Source organism: Tupaia chinensis, unplaced genomic scaffold, assembly GCF_000334495.1.
Source record: "Tupaia chinensis unplaced genomic scaffold, TupChi_1.0 Scaffold000406_1, whole genome shotgun sequence".
NCBI classification, from domain to species: Eukaryota; Metazoa; Chordata; class Mammalia; order Scandentia; family Tupaiidae; genus Tupaia; species Tupaia belangeri.
In genome coordinates, this window is record NW_006159908.1 from 1,268,297 (window position 1) to 1,285,761 (window position 17,465).

General features: G+C 39.5%; 1 protein-coding gene across 1 annotated transcript in view; it reads left to right on the forward strand.

Moving 5' to 3' along the window:
* The first annotated feature begins 8 nt into the window (after positions 1-8).
* Positions 9-17,465, forward strand: part of GNAI1 (G protein subunit alpha i1) — a 99,630-nt gene continuing 82,173 nt past the window's right edge. The window contains exon 1 of the mRNA XM_006154348.1: positions 9-360. Within this exon, the coding sequence (XP_006154410.1) occupies positions 243-360 (118 nt within the window). The 5' untranslated portion in view covers positions 9-242. The remainder of the gene's footprint in view (positions 361-17,465) is intronic.

The following is a 17,465-nucleotide window of genomic DNA, read 5'->3' on the forward strand; positions in this document are numbered from 1 at the left end:
AATCCAAACCCAGAGTTTGGGGCGCTGAGCCGCGCCAAGAGCGGGGCCCAGCCGTGGGGATACGCGGTGGTGGTTGCTGCCTTGCAGACAGCGTTTCCCTCGACTCCAGTTAGGAAGTGGTGGGGGTGGTGTGGCCCACGTCGGGAGGTATCGGAACGCCGCAGCGCGAAAGAGAATTCGCCTGTGTTCGAGACAGCAGCCGGGCGTGCGGGGAGCGGCGGCAGGCTCTCGCTCGAGGCACCATGGGCTGCACGCTGAGCGCCGAGGACAAGGCAGCGGTGGAGCGGAGTAAGATGATCGACCGCAACCTCCGCGAGGATGGCGAGAAGGCGGCCCGCGAGGTCAAGCTGCTGCTGCTCGGTGAGGGCGGCCGGCCCAGGCCCCGGGGGTCGTGCGGGTGGGCTGGGCGCGGCACGCCGTGGTGGCCGCTGCGGGGCCCTCGGGGTGGTGAAATCTGGAGCGAACGTGGGGAAGCGGCCAGGGGCGCGTCTCGTGGCGTCCGGGGAGGGTTTCGTAGCGGCAGCTCGGCGGGTACGGCGTGGAGCCGAGGCAGGTCCTCCTCCCCTAGGTCCCCTTCTTTCCTGCTCCCTCGCGGGTGAGAACTCCGCGCGGTGGGGCAAGCGCTTCCCGGTGCTCGAAGCCTCCCTTAGTATGACCCTCGAGAAACAATTTTGAGGCTGCAGGTCGCGGGGAAACCTTGCCCTTTGAAGTTTCACTCAGCTGTAGGAAGATGAAGTGGTGGGAAAATAAAAGAAAAGCATCACCTACCCACCCCCCACGGGGAAACCCTCGATGCGAGGTGATGCCTCGCGCGCGATTGCGGTTCTCTCGTGCCAGGAGTGCCACGTTCGGAGAAATCAGTACACCTTTGTGGGGTTGACATGTCTTTCCTGTTAACTTCCCATGGCGACTCAGTAAGTGTTAAAGGAGCACTGATCATATTTACCCTTGCGCCAGGAGATAAGGGGCGCTGAATGCTTTGTTTTATTACTGCGGGGGCATAGGAGCCATCCAAGTTGGGGGCTCATTTGCTCCAGTAGTAGGTAAGGCAGATGCTCAAGTGGGGAGATCTTCCGTGAAAGGTGCGAGAGAGTCTCGCCGACAGCAGGGTTTTCTCTCTGCGGCCACGGTTTCTGATGAATGAGATTTGCAAGGTACACGCCAGGCTTTTATTTGTTCTTAGTACTGTGCTCTTTGTGAAACGCTATGTGGAGGTCTTTTCCAGTTGTTTGAAGGGGAAGAAAATGAAAAGAGTAAAACCAGAGTCTTGACCGAAGATGGGTAGATTAGGAAAATATTCACAGTTGAAGATTTTTAGCTCTCTGAGTTAGGGTTTCTTTTGTTTGCTTGTTTCCCTCCCACACGAATAGGTATTTAGGTGGATGAAAGGCTTCTGTGAATCTTCATTTGCCCTTCCAGCGATTGCTTTTATTTTAATAACATATCATTAAAGAGAAATATTACAAAAACCCGTTTTCAGTATTCTTCTGTTTCATTGGTTTAATGACTGTAAAATGGTGCCAAAATGGTGTTTTATCTTCTCCATTCCTAGTAGGTTTAGAAGCAGCAAAGTTGACATGACTAAAAGTAATAATGATCTGAGTCATTTTACAAGTAAACTGTGAAATATCTTTTAAAGACCCCAGTGGCTTTTCTCCCCCCCCCAATGTTAATCTTTCTCCGTTAACACTGTTTACCTAAGTTTTTACAGTAATAAAAATATTTTATTTTGACCAAATCAAGTGTATTTTTAGCATGAAAATATTTATTGGGCATAAAAGCCACAGCTTGATAAAGAATCTTAGAGATACTCCTCTTATGAATTGAACAGGCTTGAGATAAAAACAAAAATAAAGTTCTTCACCTACAGTTTCTGCACTCCTCCTCCTCATGTATTTTTTCAGGGTTTTTCTGTGTGACTTTTAGTTTGAACCAGCCATCCACCATGTTTAAAGCAATTGAAAAATGAATCTTCTGGTGCTGTCATGTCATTTAATTAGACGGCTATTAGAGAAGGACTAGAATAAAGGTCTGAGAAGGAGCCTTTGGCTTGTAATCAGCAGAGATCAGTGTTTCTTAGCCTTAGCTCCTTCAGCATTTGGGGCTTTGTCCTGCAGGCACTCTCCTGTATTGTAGGCTGTCTCACAGCATCTTTGAGCAGCCCCTCCACCTAGGACCCTCAAAAATGTCTCCAGATTCTACCAGGGGTTGAGAACCCCTGTTCTAGATGAACAAATATCGAGGACCGTGTAATATATTGTAGAAACAAAAGTCGAATCTCCATAGCCACCTAGCTATAGGGAGTTGGGAGAAAGGTGTAGCAGAGTCCTGATTTTCATAAGCAATGATGGAATTCTTATTTCTCCATCCCTCTAACATTAGAAAGATTTCAAAGTGATGTTTAAAAATCTTCAAGTAATTGAATCGTTCAGCTGGTCTTTTGCTTTTCCCTAGTCATTTTAACTGGGGATAAATGGTATCTCCTACATCTCTTGCCTCTGGAGGAATCCTGTCACATCTCTGTCTCACTGGCCCACACCACTCCTCAGCCTCTCCCCACTCTACCCTTTTCCCTAGTGTTCCAGTATCCTAGTTCCCATAAACAGAATGCTGGCTTACTTATTTCATAAATCTTAATTCTTGGAATGTTTGAAAACATCCCCCCCCCCCAACTTGACTTTAGCACTGAACTGTGACCTTTGGTTCTTTTTTGGATGTTTAAAGAACACGTGTAAGCTCAGTGAAATCATTCCATCTAGACCACAGCAATTGAAATCCACTAGAAATGTAAAATGGTTTCTAGGTAACCTAAAACTAGTATTCCTTCCACTGACATGAGTTCTTCTTCCTCTTCAGTTATTTCGTTTTTCTTATCAAATGCTTTTATTTTCCCTTGAGGCATGAAGTCTCAAAAGCACATTTAAAATAGTTTATTATACTGCAGTTTTTTTAAGGAATGTATTGTCCTTTTAGAACATATAGGCTGTGAGATTTAGGTAGGAGACCTAGCTTGCACGTGATTAGTTACGATTGTTACTGGGTGTCTAATATGTATAATTTAAATCACTATTGTGCTGTTCTAATTAAGAGCAGTGAATTAGACCTTAAAAAAGAGAGGACCTAGTCTCTTCATGACCTAAAGGAAATTGGGTCAGGGATTGTGTGGTTTGAGTCTTCTAGGTTTAGTTTTTAGGCTATAGTATTAGAATAATAATCCTAAATGGAAAACCTTATTATAATGAAATGAGTAATACTGAAAGTCTTCTTTCAATTATGTATGGCTAATTATTACAAAAGAAAATTATTATATCTTTGAGAATGCTGTAATTCATTATCCTTTTAAAGACAGTTTCATTAGGCCTAGGCTTGAAAACAGCCCAGACTATAGTATATTACTCATACTTACTAAATATTATTTTGTTAGGATTTTATAAGGGGTTAGGTTACATGGGGGAATCTTTAAAAAGTTCCTGGACAATGTTTATTATGAAAAAACTGCACTGATTTCACCTTTTCTATTTTTGCACCAAAGTAAGCTTATACTTAATTCTCTTTTTCTATGAACTTTTTAAAGTCCTCTTATAAAAGTAAAATTTTCATACATTGTTCCTAAATCATTACACTCCAAAACTTCAGGCTTTATTCTCCTTAATTATACCATACTATCCTTTCTCTGCTCCACCCATTCCCACAAGCTTACAAAACCCTACACCTTTATCTCCTTCTTTAGCTTGGTTTCAGTATTACAGGCTTGAGTGAAAATGAGTCTGAAGGCTATTTTGCAATTGTTACCAACAACTAGCTATTTCAGATGCTTTATCCTTAATCTTTTCACTTTCTTTGAACTTGCCCTATGACTTCCCGGGTTGAGAAATTCTGGCATTGCAGGACTTTTGATTTTGCACTGCTTTGGCTGTTTTCCTTAGAATTGGCTCAGAATCTCAGATGTCACCAAGCCCATTTTCTTGAATAAATGAACCTGGTATTTCAACATGGGTTTTGTGCTCCTCTCTCGGTGTATCTTGTATTAGCAGCTACTTTAATGGAAGCCGCAGAGGTATAAAAGTATGTTCAGAAAGCGCTGATTTTTATTTTTTTTAATCTCTGTTTCTCACTCTTAGGTTCATAGTTCAAGCCCTTCTCTGCCTCTGGCAGCCTATTTCCAGTGGGCTTCCTTGCTTCTGGTCTTTTTCTCTATGTGTTCTTCCCACCATAGGTATCATGCTGCTGCTGCGTTACTCATAAACTCTCCTGGACTTCTCCATTGCCTGCAGAATAAAAACTTTCTTTCAGACCTGACTTCCCTCTGTGCTTACTCTTCTCCTCCAGGGCACCTCCTCCTCCTCCAAACAGGGACATTTGGCATATGTTAGAGCGTATTTGCACTTGGCTTCTGTATGTTGTTTAGCCTTAGGCCTAGTCTATTCCCCAATTACTTCTGAACACTTCAGGGGCAGGATCTTGGTAAGTTATCTTTGTATTCCTAACAAATTTTCTATTTTGTCATTTGTAAAACGAGTTCTTAATTACATGAAATTATTATTTTGCTGTAATGTAAATCTTATATTCTGCCACTTGCAGTATCGATGAGAGTAAATAACTACTCAGCCAAACAATGTAAACAAAAAAGAGGAAAAGTGTGTGCCAATCGAAATAAACACATGATGTCTAAAAGCAAATTGTTTGCTTTAAGATATGTTTTCATATTTATAAAAGCTTGTCAACCATAATACTATTTGATAAATTAGATAAATTTGAGTAAATGCCAGTGGATATCTATTGAAGGAGGGTTTGCTCAGTTGTGTTATTACCTACAAAATTTTTTTGTAAGGGTAGATCTTTTCTAATATTTGGTTTTGGCCTTTTTTTTTTTTATCACAAAGAGTATGAGTCTTGTTAAATTGGTCACTGATAGGAAATACAATATCTATTTTATAGGATTTATTGAAGACATTAGAAAATAGGATGTCTAGCTCATAGAATTTAGTGTAAAATGTTAACTAAACCTAAAAAAGATTGTTGTAATCTTTTAAGCAAAAACTGAGTATACCGCCAGTCTTCACTTTTTTGTTTTGAATTTCTTGTTATTTTGGAAAATTCAAGATACAACATATCTGTGTGGGAAGATCAGAATGTATTGGTCACATTTCTAGGTCACATATTTCTCGGCCACATGTCCTGGCATGCAGCTACCCAATGTGTGACTACCCAGAGTGTGACATTGGTGAAGTTCAGATCCCAGATGGCCTTTGAGCCTTATGAACTAAGGTCAGCTATACCTAACGTTAAAGTGCATAAGCTGCTTTCTGTCATAACTCATTAAATGCTAGTTTAAAATCCTAACAGAAATAGGACAAAAATAACTCAGAAATGTATGTTCATTGTCATAAACTTAGTGGTTTAAAACAACACATTTGTATAGCTCTCTGGAGGGCGAAGTCCAGAAGGGGCTTCCACAGGCTAACATCGGGATGTCTACAGGGCTTCTTTGCTAGGGACCCTCTGTCCTCTTGCCTTTTCCAGCCTCTTGTCTAGTGATTACCTCCTTTCAGTGGCCCGTAGTGTCTTCCTCCATTTAAAGCCTGCAAGGACAAGTGGAGTTTTTCTCAGGTGACATCACTCTTGTACTTCCCTCTTTCACTTACTAGGACCCTTGTGACTAATTGGGCCCACCCACATGCTCCAGAACAACAGCCCCTTCTCCAGATTCTTAATTACATTTACAAAGGTCCTTTTGCCATGTGAGGTGATATGTTCACAAGTTCTAGGGATTGGGACATATGTTTCTTTGGAGACTGTTATTCTGCCGACCAGTCTGCTCTCTGGCTGCCAAAGATTCATGTCTATCCTGCATGCAAAACTATATCACCCCCTCACAGTATCTCCAGAAGTCTCCGCCTGTTAAAGCTTCAACTCAGGTTCTCAGATTGCATCTAAAGCTCATGGCTTGACTTAGGAATGGGTTAAATTCTGGGTGTAATTCATACTGGGATAACATGTCTGTCTTGTAGACCTTTCAAACTAGAAAATCAAATTCTCTGCTACCCATATATAGTGGTTGGATAGGTAAAGGTTATCATTTATAGAAATTACATTCCAAAGGGAGGAAATGGAAGGGAATGAAGAGTCATCAGTCTGAAGCACTTTCAAAATCCCGCTTAAAATTCTGTGACTCCCTGCTTTGGGGCACTGCGCTCCACCCTTAGAGTCATCCTTCCTTTCTCATGAAAGGTAGCACATATTTGCAGCTGAGCAGTTTTATCAACCTGCTTGTTGCCTAGAGAATTGTGACACTATTATTTCATTCCATAGTCTCTGTCTCAATTTTTTTTAAATGTCAAAGTTAGTAGACATTTTGATATTAGAGCTCATTTTAAAACAAAAACAAACAAACAAACAAACAAAACAAAACACTGCCAGAGAGCATGTGCACTCATCAGAGAGAGAGAGTGGGGGAGAGAGAAAAGGTACCCTCCCCCAGTGGGGTGTGGTCATACCACAGTCCTTTTTCCTTTATCTCTCCTTTGAGTGAGGACTTCAGGTATGCATGAAGATTTACTGGAATGTTTTTCATGCCCCTGGGGCTGAGATTTGAACTGTGGTCAGCCATATGGAATCTAGGTCCCGGAGCACATAGCTTGACCACTGTGCCAAAGGGCTGGCTGCACGTTTTGTATTCTTTTAATTTATTTATTTTCTCCCTTTTTACTGTAACCAGAGGATAAACAAAAAACAAACAGGTCACCCCTTTGACACTCTGCTTGGAAATCTTATCTAACTTTCCAAGTTCATAACTTCTAAGTTCTGCTTTCCCCAGCTACAGTATATAGTTCACCAACTTCCTGTCTCTCTATAACAAGGATCCCTTTCCTTTAGTTTCTAATAACATATTTCTCTGTTCTGTCCAAGTCCTCACCTACAGGACTTGGAAAGTCATCTGTTTATCAACAGTCTGTTCATAATAATTTAGGAATTATCTTAATTGTTTTAAAGTTTATGTATTATTTCTTTCAATAAGTAAAAGAATCTCCAACAAGGTTTTGACACAACAATCCCTCCTCCAGCCTCAGCAAGCTTTGGATGGCGGGCATGTGGTTCGGCCTCAGAGCGCAGTGTTTTACCTCTGTGCCTCCATCCATCCCTGATGTAGGTATTGCTAAGGTGATGTGTGTCTTCTATGACACTTGCCTTCCTTCCGCCCTCAGTAGGACAGTTAGTGCTGTGTTTCTATGAACTGTGTCAAGGCAGCCTAGGCTCTTGCTGTTCACGCTCATCTGGATTCTTTCAACCTCTGCCCATCACCTGATTCCAAAGCCAGCTCGTTTTTAGGTGTCTGTCATAGCAGCACCCCACTTCTAGGTCTCTTCAGTGACATTTCATGTATGACTTAAGGGAGAGTGTCAGGATTGTGATTTGATATACTCCAGTCTCTTATCCATGATGTAACTATTAAAGTAACACTGAAACGATGTTTTTGCGCTTCATATAGAACTTGGTATTTTACTCAAGTTACAGTGTGAAAAAGTGAGGCTCTTCTCGGCTTGCCCCCTCTTCTGTCCAGTTTTTCCTGAGCATTGAGGCTAAATTATCCTCCTTTCCTCTCCCTTCCTCACTACACCCTATTGGAATCATCTTGTGCATTTACTTTTTTATTTTATTTTATTTTTTTAGAGGTTTTTGCTATAGGGCATGTGCGCTCGCCAGACAGAGACACAGAGAGACAGAAAGCGAGAAATCACCCCCCAAGGGGGATGGCCATGCCGCAATCCCTTCTCCATTTTCCTCTTGGGATCTTGGGCATGCACGCATACGCACCCGGCGTGAGTTTAAGCCACCAGGTCCGGGACGCGAACTGTGGTCGACTACATGGGAGTCCAGCGACATAGCCATTACACCAACTGCTGGTCCCTTGTGCATTTACTTTTTGATATTAGAGCTCAATTTTTGTTGTTTCTGTGGAGTTGGCTCTATTAGAGCATAAGCCCATACATAGGTCTTGCTTATTACCTAATAGGATGGCAGATAGTAGTCTTTTTGTAAATATTGGCTAAGTGAATGGATAAATTGAACATTAATTTTGACTAACATTCCTTTAAAGGAAAAATGTCTGATTCATTTTCTATGTGTCTTGGGTAATTTGAGTGCACTTTGGCTCAATACATCCCCATTTACCTTTTTTATATCTTGCTGCTTAGAATAACTAAAACCTACATTATTCCTAAAGCTATTCTAAGAGTTAAATTAATTTGGAAGACTACTTTCTTGTTGTATGTTCTGAAAAATATCATGATTCTTCCTAAGTTAGGTGGTAGAATGAAATGTGATTCTTATATTTGTATATTTTGTTTTCAGCAATATTGTTGCATTGCTACTTCACATGTTGTTTCACTGCTTTCTTAAAAGACATATAGTAATACCACGAGACAGTTAATATAGCCTCAGAACTACATATGATGTGATTGTGGATAACCGGGACTTCAGGAACCATCAGAGTATGCTTACTATCAGTCTGGTCTTTGTTTTGCTTATCTCTATGGGGTGAGAATTATCATTGGTGACATTTGTAAAGTGTCATCGATACTTTTGGTCTTGAGTTATGCCATACATAGACTTACCAAATCCTCAAGGGAATTTACATTTTACTTAAATTAAAAAAAATATATAAGACACATATGTTAAAATTTGTAATTCCTCAGCCCGGTGGGAGGGTGCCCTTTCATGGTGGCAGAGACAGCATGGTGGCTAAGATTCATATCCCTACCCAACCTAAAGAGGCTAAAGGGCACGGTGGTGGGCAGTGTGGTCCTGGCTAACCCGGAGGCTGGTGCAAGAGGGTCACAACATGGTGAGGCCCTGTCCAAAAAGAAAACATACTCCTTTGCGTGCTCTCTCTCTCACACTCACTCATAAAATTAATCCATTAATTCAACACTTTATCCACAAAATGGCAAATGAGGAAGAAACAGAATAAGAGATACTAGGGAAGGTGAGCCTCATATTAGGATCTTATGAGGTGGAGGTGGAGTAGCCTACTATGGGGTTATAGATCTGTCCATTTCCTTCATGTACTCCTGAGCTCATTGCTGATTTGGCTTTAAGCTCTTTGCTGTTAGATACTTACAGTTCAGGGGCCAGCAGGTGGTGTCGTGGTTAAGGGCGCTGGACTCCCACATGGCAGACCACAGTTCGAGTCCCAGACCTGGCGGCTCACTTTCTCACTTTCCCTGTCTCTCTCTCTCTCTCTGGTCAAATGGAAAAATAATAATAATAGATGAATAAATAAACAATTCTTTCAAAAAATAAAGAAACTTACAGTGTAGAAGAGGTTTTGCTACCTATGAATTTAGGGTTTTTATTATTATTATTAGTTTACATTCTCTACATGTAAGGAATTTATTCCTCCAAGGTTTATTTAGCTCTGTAAAGAGACTCCAGAAAGGAGTAGGCAGTTGACCTAGAACTCTGGTGTTAAAATGTTTCCCTTGAGACCTTGGGCACATTCTCCTGATACTTTAAGTTTTAGTTTTCTTTTCTGTGAGTGCCAGATAATAAATGTATCTACCTCAAAAAAAAAAGAGTAAGCTAATGTCTCTGAAGTAATTAGTACATAACATTATAAGTTCTTAATAAATACAAATACTTTTTATGAATACTTTGTACTGCTTAGGGTCAGACCTTTCTTTGCAGTTTGATTCATTTATGGTCATATAGTTGTTTAGTGTTGTTTTCTTAGCAAGGATATATGTACAGCAAAGACTTCAAGATGTATACAATCAATTATTATTATTATTTTCTGATCCCACCATAGCTTCCTTATGGAACTTAGATTTCTGGTAATGGTCTCCTCACTGAGACTAGACTAGGTAAATATCTGTGCTACGTGAAGAATTCTATACAGAGTGAATTTTAAGGAATCGTGAGGTGTTACATGATTTAAAAATAACTTTCTTTGGGAGCCTGCAGGTAGCATAGTGATTGAGGCCCTGGACTCCCACATGGCCTTCCACAGTTTGAGTGCTGGAGCTGGCAACTTGAAACTTACACCAGGTGAATGTGGTTGTGTGCCCAAAATCCCAGGAGGAGAATGGAGAAGGGATTGTGGGTCATCCCCAGGGGGTGATTGCTCACTTTCCCTCTCATTGTCTCTTTCCGCCTCTCCAGCATGTGCCCTATGACAAAACCTTTAAACTAAATAATGAACTTACTCAGGTCAGCAGATGGTATGGAGGTTAAGGAAGCTGGCTCTCACATGTCTGACTATATGCAGTTTAAGTTGCTGACCCGGTTGCTTGAAAAACACTCTGGGCACACGTATGTGCATGCCCCAAATCCCAAGGAGAATGGAGAAGGGATACAGTGTGGCCATCTTCCCTGGGAGGTGTTTTCTCACTTCTCCACTTTCTCTCTCTGTCTCTGATGAGAGCTCATGCCATATACTAAAAAAGAAGAAGAACAACAAAATAAATGGACTTTCTCTCCATTTTATTACTCACTTTTAGAATAAATGGAATGATTTCTTGCAAACTTGCCTTTGCTCTTTCTCAGTAATAAAACAAAGCTGTTAATGTAAATTTTGAAACTTTGAGTTGATTCTAATGAACGGGCCTTTTTTCAGGGAAAGTTTGTGATAGTTTCCACAAAATTTAAAGCCTTTCTGAAACTTTCAGTTGCAGTTTTCTTTCCAGGCCTGTGGAGCGAGAGACAGAGAACGGTTATTTCTGATTACCTTAGCACACTGAATCTGTGACTGAAGGCATCATCTCTCATCCTTTCTTCATCCACTTTCCTCTTATTCCTGTTTTTTCTTTCTTAGTTGGCGAAGTCACCAACCTGTGATCTCTCATTTGCCTTCACACCTGATAAATCCAAAGTCCTGCTTATGTTTGTTCTAATGTTTTCTTTCTTTGCGTTTTATGATGGTTTCCCTTCAGTGTGTGCTTGTGTGTGGCAGGGAGGGTCTCCTAGTACTGACCTGAGGATCCTCGTTGACTTTGTGGTACCTCTGTCCCTAGCAGTCTGCTTTTTTCTTGTCAGCTGGTATCCACTGCTGACTCCTAAGTTTACTCATCAGTGTCTTCTCACTCATTTGGGTCACAGGCTGGGCCACCTCACTTTCTGTCTTGACCCTGCTTGGTCTCTCATGGATGCTGTGGGCCTGCTGACCTGTTGTCCCCAGGCAGCCTTGTACTGCCGAGCCAGTACGTGGTAGTCAGCCTCTCAGCAGTCACCAGTGCTTGGTCTTCTGTGGCCACCTCCAGCATGAGGGAAATTATATGTTGCATTCATCTCAAGAGGTGCCAAGGTACTGAGGAGGGTGAGCTCAGGTATGCTCTCTGCTTACATTTCTCCACCAAGCTGCTTGGATGTGTTGCTGCACATGAGACTTTTCAATCCCAAACTGACCCCTCTGCCCTTAGCAGTCTCCTTCTCTGGCAAGCTGTTCCCCTCTGGAACTTTGGCCCAGACAGGAGATCAAGATAGAGGTCTCCCTGCAAGATAGAGGTCCCCCTGTGCCTCCCTTACTCCCATCTGCCTTCTGTAGTTGTTACTAACTGATTACCCTGCGGCTCCCAGGCTTGCAGGCTCTGCCATGAAATGCCTGGAAAGTAAGCCGTTTGAACTTTTCCATATTCCATCTGGATGACACTAATGCTTGCAAGAGAAAAAAATCACATTAAAATTCTTGAAAAATTTCTCATTTTATATTCTCTATTGTCCTGTCTGCAGTTAGGGCTCTTGCTGCACCACATGCATTGACCTTATTTTTCTAGAGCCACTCTTCAACTTTAATATAAGCATAGAAATCATTGGAAATCTTTTGAAGTGCAGATTGTCATTCAGTAGGTCTGGGATAGGGTCTGAGTTTCTGCATTTCTCACAAGCCCCTGGAGTGTGGCTGTGCTGTCGGTCCACAGTCCAGTTCAGATTTTAATAAGCAAAGCCTGAGAGGAGGTGATCCTCTTGGCTTTCTTCCATTTATCCGTTTCATTAGCATTTACAAGTCTTCCCTGGTCTTTGACACATTCATGAAACCTCCCATAACTTTATCAGTAAAGTGTTTCAAACAGTGCCTTGCACAAAGTAGTGTTTTGTGCACTCATTAGGTTTTGTGCATTCACAAAATATGTATGCACACACATATTCATATTCTCTATCACATTTAATGTTTTTATTATTCCGTAGTTAAACCTTCTAAAGTTAATCTGGAACCTTGGTTTAGTAGTGTATTTTTGAGAAAAATGATTTGATGATATCTTAGATGGAAAAACACACTTTCTCAGGTGTGACCAGAAACAGTATGATAATCAATATTCTTTGTACTCAGCAAGAATTTGTTAAGTAGAATTCTTCTTTTGATGATATAATTATATAGATTATGTTGAAAGTGCCTCCATAATGTTTTTAGACTGTTTCCTTCTGGTAATGTTGGTGATGAATTTCCTTTGTGAAAAGTCAAGGAAGGATGGTTGCTGCTATGAACTGAGTATTTATGTCCCTCCTGCCCCCCAAATTGTGTGTTCAAACCTTAACCTCCAATGTGATAGTATTTGGAGATGGGGGTCTTTGAAAGGTAATTAGGGTTGGATTAGGTCATGAGCTTTGGGCCTTCATGATGGGACTAATGCCCTTATTAAAAAGAGGCAGAGACAAGGAAGTTCTCTGTGTGCATACTGGAAGGGGTGGCCATGTGAGGGCATAACCGGGAAGAAGGCCCTCACCAACAGCCAGACCAGCCTGGCACCTTTATGTTGGATTTCCAGCCCACAGAACTGGGAGAAATAAATCTTGTCTAAGATATCACTCTATAAAGTATTCTATTATAGCAGCCCAGATTGACTGAGACAGTTGAAAACTCTGATAAAGTTTATAGTCATTAGACTTGAAACAATTGATCAAACTATTTTATGTATCAGCTCTCCTGATCTATAGGCATTTACAGCTTAATTTCCACTGCCTTTAAAGAAGGAATTCTTCTCTTAGAAAACTACCCTTCATATTAATAATTAGGGATAAGTAATTATATAATATGAAGTAAGTTGTTGAATATACCATAAGTGTTCTACAGCTTCAACTTTTATCATAGAATCATTTGCTGGTTGGGCTTACTTGGAGTCAGTCATGACATCTGGTTCTTATGAAACATGAGTAAATTCAGTCAACAAATATTTATACGATACCTCCTCTATGGCCTACATTTTTCTACATATCTAGAAATGAAGCAGTCTTTGAGATGCTGATATAAATTAAAGCACAGAAAACATTCTTAAAAACATGTTACCATTAAGTGAAACAATGGTATTTTTATTTATTTATGTAAAAAAAAAAATGGGATCTGGGTTCTTTTCCTCTTCAATTTGTTTTAGTATGCTTTTGTAGTAGATTGTCTCAACTTTGTTTAGGATGATTGTGCTTTATTGGCCAGGTTGGATTTTATTGCTTTTTGCCAAAAGCTGTTCCAAAAGTTCAGACCACAGACTAAGTAGTGATCTCCATGGTAATTTATAAAGTGCACTTGGTGAAGCTTGGAATTTCAGAACTAATTTCCTGAAAAGTTATTAGCTGACAGACTTAGTCCATTGTAGACTTAGCAGTCACATCTGAAATAACTTTAACTTAAAAAGTAACTAGTACAAAAAGTGATTGAGATATGTAAAAAAAAAAAAAAAAGAGAGAGAGAGAGAGAGAGATGTAAAATTCTGAATGAGATCTTAATAGTGAATCCCTTTAAAGAACCATTAGGACTTAACTTTATAATTCATAGACTTGTATAGATTTTGAATTTTATTTGGATGTTTTTGTCCATCAGTGAACAAATGTTATTTTTAAATGAAAAAAAAAAAAAAAAGCAATCAACTTAGAAAATCCAAGCTCCAAAACGAGTCTGTCAGATAAGCAATGTAATTTTTTGTGACTGCAAGTTAAAAATGCTATGAGGAATTTTGAGAATGGGTCTATATGTATAGAGAAATAATTTGAAAGCTAAACTTTAATATATTAGAATTCTGTAGGTATAATCTAGAAATGATTTAGCCTACAGGGTTTGTCTGTATCTCTGAAATTTAAGATTAGGTATTTAGGTTTGTTGTGGCTTTGATCATTAAATACGTGGATAAATTTACAACCAATATAGTTAGTTTATTTGATAGAACTTTCTAAGTGAAAATATAGAGGTATAATTTACTTGGCATATTTTTTATATGTATAGTCTGATTGAAGAATAACTGGTGTTTAGTAATTCGTATCTTATTTATATTCATGGCACTTTCAAGGGTTAGTTTACCGTAAGCTTCTGAAATTTGATATGTATGTGCCTTAATCTGAAGTTTTCAACCAGAGCACTTCTTGTATATCATCTGAATATATTTATTTCACTACTAATGAATTGTACCATACAAGATCCAAGATCGTGTCATTCTTTGATACAATCTACTGTTATAACTTAGGTTAGGGACTTTATAAAAGACACATTCCGCCACTTTCTCAGACATAAAATACTTACAAAGTGTTTTTCTTTTCTAGCTGTCTCTGGTTCTTTAATGTTTATAGATCATTCTCCCATAAGAATAAATTGGCACCCACACTGATAGATATGGTGTAAACTGGGTGTGACGTGAAGAATTGGGTGTGTGTAATTTCAGGTGGGGCTCTTTGAGCACCAGGAAGAGAGACTCTCCAAGGTAGGTCTAGCAGAGGGTGTACGGTATCATTATCCAGAGCCTCTGAGGAATCCTAAAGCTGCAACTCTTCAAAGCTGGTTGGCCAGGCAGCAGGACTGGTGCTGCTGGCTCTGGAGCTGCTTGGCACTGCCGCGGAAATTTCCATCCAGCCTTCTGGTGTCCTCACTTCATGAGCCATAAGCTCAGTTCACACCACTCACTGCTTCAAACCCTTAATTAGTCTTCCCAAAACAGACAAATCTGATCTGTCCATATCTGCTTTTATTTCAGGCTACAGAGACCTTGGCAGGTTAAGGCCTTAAGCAGGTTAAGAGAGGGCCTTGGGCAGGTAGAAGGGACCACACTAGGAATCGTAGTGCAGAGTCCCTGTGCCCACATCTTGGCAAAGCCAGGGAAAGGGGGCTGTCAAACTGTTCGAAAAAAGTTGTAGGTGGGGCCAGCAGGTGGTGTGATGGTTAAGGTTGACGGGATTTGAGTTCCAGACCTGGTGGCTTAAAAATCACACCAAGCGTGTGTACATACATGCCCAAAAGCCTGAGAGGAAAATGGAGGAAAAGGAATTGTGGCATGGCCATCCCCTGGGGAGGAGGGTGACTTCTCACTTTCCCCCCTCTCTCTTCTCTCTCGCAAGCGCAAAAACATTAAGGGACCAGCAGTTAGCATAATGGCAATGTCGTTGGACTCTGGACCCGGTGGCTTAAAATTCACGCCGGGCACGTGTGCGTGCGTGCCCAAGATCCCGAGAGGAGAATGGAGGAGAAGGGATTGTGGCATGACCATCCCCCCTGGGGGGTGATTTCTCGCTTTCTGTCTCTATGTCTCTGTCTGTCTGGCGAGCACATGTGCCCTATAGCGAAAACCTCTCCAAAAAAAAAATAAATAAAATAAAAAAAAAAGAAAGAAAAAAAGTTGTAGGACTGTGTCTGAATCTTTCATAGCTCCATTATTAGAACATTGTTTATGTACTGCCTTATAAACAACAAAGAAATAGCATTTTTTAAGCTCTTTTATCTATGATAGCATGTATGTTAATTGTCTCATGTTTAGAGATATGATATGACATATCTTGTCTTAATTTGAATAAGTTACATGCAGCAAAATGAAAATACAGGCGTTTCTCTAGTTATAGTATTTATTTTTAAATGCTGATTCTCTAATTGTGAAATATTTTGTGTATACTTGGACATTTAAGAAAATAAATATTTGAGTATGTTTCTTTATGCATTTTGAATGTCGACTTTTCCTGTCCTATCTATGGTGGTGCAACTTAGGATTTTTTGACTTTACGATGATGTGAAAGTATATACTTCAAATACCCATGCAACCATTCTGTTTTTCATCTTCAGAACAATATTCAATAAATTATGTTAGTTATTCAACACTTTATTATAAAATAGACCTTGTGTTACATGATTTTGCCCAAGTGGAGGCTATGGTGTTTTGAGCAGGTTTAATGTTGGTAAGGCTTAGCTATAATTTTGGTAGATTAGATGTATTAAATGCATTTTGACTTACAATATTTTCTTTCTTTTTTTAAAAATTAATTTATTTTTTATTTCATTTTCTTCCATACATTCAATCACATTATTTTTTTTTAATTTTACATTTTTTTAATACATTCAATCACATTATTTAGCTTTCAAGGTGATCATTTCAATATATGAACATTTCTCCCCGGTCTAGTTGATAAAAATATAACAACACTACCTCCCTGTCTCAACAATGCTGTCTTTGTATCCCTACTCCAAATGTTCTTCCCCAGGCCCCACTCCTCCACACACACCACATCTGGCATACACATCCACCTCTTGGGTTTGTACATCCTTTAGCCCACCAGTTTCAGTTATAGAGTGTGGACATTCGGTATATATTAAGTGGGGGACTTACAATATTTTCAATTTATAATTAATTTATTTGAGGAGCATTTGTAGTCAACATTATACTGTACATATAAGTGTGTAATTTTTTGGCTTATATATTGGGTCATCAGAAGTCATGATGAATTTTTGCATAGAAAAATACGTCACAACTTTTTCAGCAACCAAATATTTACTCATCATTAAATATTTATTGTAAATCCCATTTAATGACTACATAATAATTCATTTTATAGGTCTACCATAATTTAATTACACTAATGCTGAAAATTGAGGTGTTCCAGTTTTACGGTTATCATATATGTGATTATATTGTGTGCATATATCATCGAGTGTATTCCCAGTTAGTTCTTTAAATTAGTAGAAGTTTGGAACTGTGAAGAGTTAAGATATGTATAGATATTTTGCTTTTCCCAAATATTCTGTTTTCTCCCTCTACAGGATATATATGAGGCTTATGTATTTCACGTCACACTCATGAGCATTGAGTGATCTTATAATTAATTGTCTGTACTGAGTTGATGGGAAAAAAATGATATCATGTTGTTACTTTAATCATCAGCTTTGAATTTGCTAGGAGGTAGGAAAAGGACTTTCTATTAGAAAGAAGTTAATCTGGTCCATTTTGAAATTAATCAGCACTTGTTGTATAATACTTTGCATAGTTAAGTATTTTTCTCCATTTGTGCACTTCTTGATTTTTTTTTTATATATAGTTTGTTTTACTTCAAGTTAAATGAGATCTAAATTTGTTTAAAATTTTGATGGATAGAATTATGCCTTAAGTTTTTCTAATAAGGCATTTTAAAATTCATTTAAATATACATGCCTTCAGGATATATAGCCTAAGAAACTTTTTATCAGAAGTAAGAAGAATCACTTTTTTTTTTTTTTTTTTTTTTTTTAAGAG